The 6,270-nt window shown below is 36.1% G+C and overlaps 1 protein-coding gene across 2 annotated transcripts; it reads right to left on the reverse strand.

The window, feature by feature from the left end:
- Positions 1-801: 801 nt before the first annotated feature.
- Positions 802-6,042, reverse strand: LOC132187750 (25.3 kDa vesicle transport protein SEC22-1). Of its 2 annotated transcripts, none has more exons than XM_059602168.1 (6): positions 5,721-6,042; positions 4,801-5,009; positions 3,254-3,414; positions 2,994-3,140; positions 2,176-2,252; positions 802-1,131 (listed from the first exon to the last, which is right to left on the reverse strand). In XM_059602168.1, the coding sequence occupies exons 2-6, from the start codon at positions 4,986-4,988 to the stop codon at positions 1,048-1,050; spliced, it is 657 nt and encodes a 218-aa protein (XP_059458151.1). In that variant the 5' UTR covers positions 4,989-5,009; positions 5,721-6,042; the 3' UTR covers positions 802-1,047. The 2 variants fall into 2 exon arrangements, with proteins under 2 accessions (XP_059458151.1, XP_059458152.1); XM_059602169.1 differs by having other exon boundaries at positions 5,709-6,042.
- Between the last annotated feature and the right edge of the window lie 228 nt (positions 6,043-6,270).

The following is a 6,270-nucleotide window of genomic DNA, read 5'->3' on the forward strand; positions in this document are numbered from 1 at the left end:
TAATTATTATTAGATTTTTTGATCTATTGATAATTTTAAAAGCCACCTCACATTTGAGAGGGCACAAGAAGAATAAAAATCCTCATCCTAGCATTACTCCATGGACAAGATATGAGCAATAAGTGGCTCACTATGCCCACCAACTTAAATTCTGTGCAATGAAGTGAACCACAAGCTGCAACATTTTGGCTCAATCCAAAAATAGCCATCTTCCAGTCATAGTCTCATAGATATGGAGCAAGTAAACTGACCTTATACATTCATCACAAAGCTTCACCTGATCATTCCTCAAACCTTAATTTCCATTGGGTACATCAGAATCAAGATTTTTCAGATTTCTTTAAGGTATTCTATCATGTTGAACTCATCAAATCCTCTTCACTGTTTTCTAATTAAATGGCGAGACGTTACCATATCAGCATTTATCACTTTTTAAAATGTGGTGAAATATGGTAAACATTAAAATTATTTATGTTGAGTTATTAAAAGTGATGAATACTGATATGGCAAACTTCCAACAATTTAATTTGAAAACAATGCTCAGAAATGAAGGAAATTTACATTGTAGAATATCTTAAGAATTCTAAAGAATCCTAATCAGGTACAGCATATCACCATCCTCCACTTTACCAAAATAGTAAGAATATTTGGGCAGAGCTTTATAAAATTCAGGTTGGTTGAAGAGTACTAACTTTGTGCCACTAAATGAAAGCTAAAAAATATGCAGCTAGAATTAGAAAGGTTAAAGTAATCATTTCTAGAGTATTACAATTAAGCAGAGTAATAGTCAAGAGAAGCATATTAAAAAGTAGCAAGTAATAATAACATCTCTCATATTTCCGATCAATATATTTTGGCTCTTTATCTGGTGTTAAAGGTACCTACCAGACTACTTTCCGTAACATAATCCGTCAACATAAGAGAAGAGTTCATTTTGAAACACAATTCAAGTATATATGTGGATGACAACAAGATTTGGGGTGTAGACTATAATGCCACAAGAAGCACAGAGAAAATCCGCAACAGTTTTCAGAATGATCAGTGTGATCACCAGATCTTTGTTTTGACCCAGAAGAGGAGGAAGACCACTCCTAACACAATGGCAACAGGGGCCCACTTTCGTATTAATGCCTAAAAAAGAGATGCATAAGCAGATAAGTAAACTTCATCTTCCAAAAATAATCAGATACATGAGAGAGACAATTCAATCTTAGAAAAACACTTGGCAGCCGAAAGGACGCTAATAAAGAAAATGTCATGACTTGCCAAAATCATAAAGAAAACTTATGTAGTAAAGACAACTGATAAATGTCCTCGAATGGAAATTACTCAACGATTATGCATATAATTGTGTAAATTTAGTGTCATAGATGGCTGGATAGTCAGACAGTCCCTTCTATCATCAAAAATCTTTATTAGGAAAGGTGTCAAGTGTATGTCTCATCTAAAAAAAACTTAACAATGATCTTTATGCCGGGGAACCTCTCCAAGGCAGGGCCCTTCGAACCCACCCCTGCAGAGTAAACCCCGGTCCCGTGCACCGCACCCTCGGAAGTTTTCCTACACAGAACTAGTTAAATTGCTGGCTTTTCACCAGAGGGTGTGGCCCCAAAGGATTGTTTGCACTCATAAGATATTGAACCTTGGACCTTGAAGAAATGATACCTCAAGACCAAGGCCTCCACCACTTGGGCCAACCCCTTGGGATCTTATCTTTATATTCACATCTAAATAAGGCACAATGACTCAATGAAGCTGAAGGCACAAAGAACCAACCAGTGCCAATGAAACCATTAAGCAACGTCCATACCCTAGTGGGAGTCCTCACAATATCTATTTGGAGGATATATATATATATATATATATATATATAGAGAGAGAGAGAGAGAGAGAGAGAGAGAGATGCATGAAAAACAGCTCAAAGAGTTGGGGTAAAGTTGTGTTGCAAAATTGCATGCTGTGAAGTATCATAAAGGGAAAAATCACATTACGTAAAAAGTTTTCTTTTAGAAAATTTTCATAAGCAACACAAATGTGGCTTCACAGGTGTGTCTGTGCGCCAAACAGATTGCAACTTCAGTCATACATTCAAGTATGCTCACAAGGACTCCACATAGCAAAGAGTTTAGCTGGATAATTCTCATGGATTTCATGCATTAATCGGATGAAACTAACCTGTCGGTTTAAGTCTCTTGCCTTATCAGCATATATACGAGATTCTGATGTTAATCGACTTGACATTTCACTGACCTCTGCAAAATCAAAATTTGAAAGAGATTAAATGACCTGTAATATACACGACACATATTTTATGAAGGAAAAAAATAAAGGCATCTATCAAAAATGAAGGAACATTACAAAGTAAAAATCTAGAGAAACAGAAATGTGTGGCATCTATATAAAGGGAAAAAAAAAAAAAAAAGACTGGCATAAAAAATAAGAGGAGTGCAACTACAATTTTGTGTTGACACCATATCATTTGATGTCACAAACATAAGTTCACAAGTAGTAGGAGACAATAGCAAACAAAAAAATATTGATCACAGCTCATAAACCCCAAGCCAGCCTTAACCAGAATTCTAAAGCAAGTCTGACTATGCTTTCAACACTCCTCACACCACAACATGAGGACTCTAATATAACAAATGAGATCCATTTACATGTGGATAAATATCTATTGCACTCTACTATTATGTTGACCATGGTGAATCTTTTTGTAATATTATCTTGTTACACAACTAATTTCAAACACCTATAAACAAAGCAACATACATGGTTTCCAAGCACACAGATACAGGCACTCCAAGACATTGAATTATATATTCTTTGCAGGCCTGTTAATGAAATGATGATCCTAGAGACATGAATTACTGAATTTAACAATGCCTTAGCTTGAAGAGTTCCATTATGTTGGTAGCTTTAAACAAATATAAGAACAAAACGATATAACTAAATCTCAGTATTTATTTTTTTTAAAAAAAGGAATATCTTACGATCCAACTTTTCACCAACACCAAGAACTTCCTGAACATTGCGAGTCATTATTTGGTGGACTTCATAGAGTTCATCATTCAACTTTGAAATATTCCGCTGAGTACGAGTGTCCTGATACAATTTCTTCGTTTTCTGTATGAATGTGTCTTTTAAACATAAAAAGAAATGGAAAACTCAAACCCATTAGAAGAAGCACCAAAAACAATGTTGTAAGAATATGAAGCACATAAAAGGACCGTGTAGGAAAAGTGAGGCCCACCAAATTTAATGAAGGCATAAGGTCTGGCAGCAGTTTCAATTTGAGGCCCATTAACACGCTGAAATTCATTCTTGAGGTCTTCAAGGTATTGAAAGGCAAGTTTCTTAGGATAAGCACGGTCACACATTGTCAAGTAGCAAACGCGTCCATCAATTATGTAACTAAGAACTTATGTCAAGGTAACCTTAAAATAATTCTAGCATTCATAAAAAATTATTATTTTAATGGATCATTGTAATGACCCAAGGAAAACGCTAGCCACATATGCACTATCGTTCTAAAATGACTAATCAAGTTGCAATTGGAATTCTCTAAAATCCCTTATGAAGTTCAGTCTCACCTAGTAAGGAAGCAATGTGAGACTTAGCATACATGAACTCCTTTATATTCCACACACTCTATGTGAGCTAATAATCTTCCCAATGTAAGACTAGAGTGTTACAATCATATAAAAAGAAGATATAATGTCTTGACTGATGTAAAGAGTAACAAACTATAACTGAGCCTCTTCCACAAACCAAAAGTTTTTGCAACTATGATAGTTCAGTGTCAAGACATGTTAGAAAAGACAGCATAAGTTCTACCCAAAGCTGCCACACCCATCATATCTCAAGTATGTCAAATAGGGCAGAATCATTTGAATTGAACAACTTAGATCAGGGAACTTAATATCAGAAACTTAGGGTTGTAAATGAACAGAGTTGTTTGTAAACAGCTCGAGCTCGACTCGTATAAACTCAACTCGAGTTCGGTTCATTTATTCAACGAAACAAGCTTGAAAATAAATTTAGACTCATTTTTTAAACAAGCCAAACTCATATAAACTCTGTTCGACTTATATAAGCTCGTATAACTCACATAAATTCGTTTTTATTATTTTTATAGTATTATTTAACTATGTAATGTGAACATCTTAAGTATTTAAAAAGATAAAAGGAATTATCTTCCTAATGTAATATAGCTTAAATTATGATGATTGTGAGTCTTGATATAAATATATTTGTGTTTATATGTAGATAAGTGTAATTATGTGCGTATAATAAATTCATATATATATACCATAAAACATACATATAGAATCGAGATTGGATTGTTTAAGATTTGAGTTAATTTGTCTAATTAACTCAAATGATAAAATCTTAACAATAATTAATTAACTATGAATTTACACAAGAATTAAAAAGTAAATGAACCAGTACCAAGTTTTAATAGACTATCTAGCTCGATAATTAGCTCGAGCTAGACTCATGTTCAAAACAAAATTAAATGAATCAAACTTGAACATTCAATATTTGGCTCAATTACAACCCTACACACACTCATCTACAAGTCTCATTAAGACTACATAATTCACATTGTGTTTGAACCCCACCCACAATTTAATTGGGATTGATGCTTAGTCGAGTTAAGTTTGACAAAGAGATTGCATATATCCAAACCATACCAGGAACAATACTGGAAAACTATTTTTCTCAAAAGTAATACATGAACAGAGGAATTAAAACGTAATGGCATGGCAACATTCATAAACAAACTCACAAGGATACTGAAAAATATAAGGGCCAGTTTCAATTGACATCCTTGAAGCCTCATTCTGGCCCCTTGAGAGGTTTTTAAACAACGCCTTGACTTGCTGTTTGTAGAATTCAGCATCGTTTGAATCGCGGCCATCATCAAGCCCCTCTGCCAGTGGAAGACCATCAGTAACGCGAGCAATCATCGTCAACTTCACCATCTTCAGTTCACAACTTCTCAGCTATACAAAAAATTTAAAAATAAAAAATAAAAAATAAAATGACACCAATATATAAGCCAATTTAAAGCCAGACCCAGGAGATAATGAACAAGACAAAACTACTCAAAAGATAGATGCCGATTCACACACTAACAAACAACTCGGCTTACTTATCAAAAAAAAAAGATCAAAATGATCAGCTAGATTCATAATAACCTAAGAGCTCACTTTTCTCTTTGGATCACCCCTGAGTCCTAGGGATGTAAAGTTGGGCGAGCTTGGCTTGTCCGGGCTCAGCTCGTCTACTTTGAGGCCAGGCTCGAGCTCAACACGAGCCTAGAAATGTTGCTCGAGCTCGGCTCGATAGGGTTGGAACCCTGTTCGAGCTCGAGCTCGTCTATTTTGGTCGAGCTCGAGCTCAAGCTCGATTAATTTTGGGATGTATATGTACATGCATTTGGCAAAAATGATTCAATCCTAGAATTCAATATTATGTGAAAGACCAACACCCATCTGTTAGATACTTTTTCTGCTCTAATTTCATCAAACACAAACCATAATTCAGTAAAAAACAGAAACCCCACTACCTATCTATCCAAAAATATTTACACATTTTTCTGGGCAACCAAACAAACACATCAAACAGCAAAACCCCAAACCACCCACCACCCAAGAAGAAACGGAGAAAAAAAAAAACCCAAAAAGAAAAGAAAAACCCACAAATCTTATCACCTCCTCCGCCTCCGATCCACGGCGTACTGCGAGAGTGAAACGACCTCCGAGAGCGGCGTGGACAGCGGGGTTGACAGCGGGGTTGGCAGCGGCAAGTTCCTGGAAACCGGGCACGAGCCGTTCAGCTTCAGCCAGGCGTCGAGGTGTGTGGTTGCTGCGGTGGTGGTGGTGGTGGTTGCTGTTGGGGGCAATGGGGGAGTGGTGGGGGCGGCAACAGAGATAGGAGGCGAGGAGGATGGTGGAGACCGTGAGAGGAGAGTCGAGAGAGAAGGGAGAGATCAGAGATATAGATTCAGGTTAAATTTGGGTTCCCTAATTTGCAACGTTGGATTTGGAAAAATAATTAAATTTTAAATATTATAGGTTTGATTGGTTTTACCAAAAAGCTTATCCCATGTGGCTGTCTCTACTTAGATCTGGTGTGCTTGTTCAATATGATTCATTGATAATATATACGTTTTCAACATTTAATATTACTCGTCAGATTAGATCAAACAAGGCAAGCTTACAGTGTCTCTGTTACGAAAAAGGATCCTCTCCATTTCAAAAT

This window comes from Corylus avellana, chromosome ca7 (assembly GCF_901000735.1).
Source record: "Corylus avellana chromosome ca7, CavTom2PMs-1.0".
Taxonomy (NCBI): Eukaryota; Viridiplantae; Streptophyta; class Magnoliopsida; order Fagales; family Betulaceae; genus Corylus; species Corylus avellana.

Coding starts and splice junctions, on each gene's coding strand:
- LOC132187750 (XM_059602168.1), bottom strand. CDS start 4,988: ATGGTGAAGTTGACGATGATTGCTCGCGTTACTGATGGTCTTCCACTG. Junction 3,141..3,253: donor TTATGCCTTCATTAAATTTG/GTGGGCCTCACT, acceptor TATGTTTAAAAG/ACACATTCATACAGAAAACG. Junction 1,132..2,175: donor CAAGAGACTTAAACCGACAG/GTTAGTTTCATC, acceptor TCTCTTTTTTAG/GCATTAATACGAAAGTGGGC.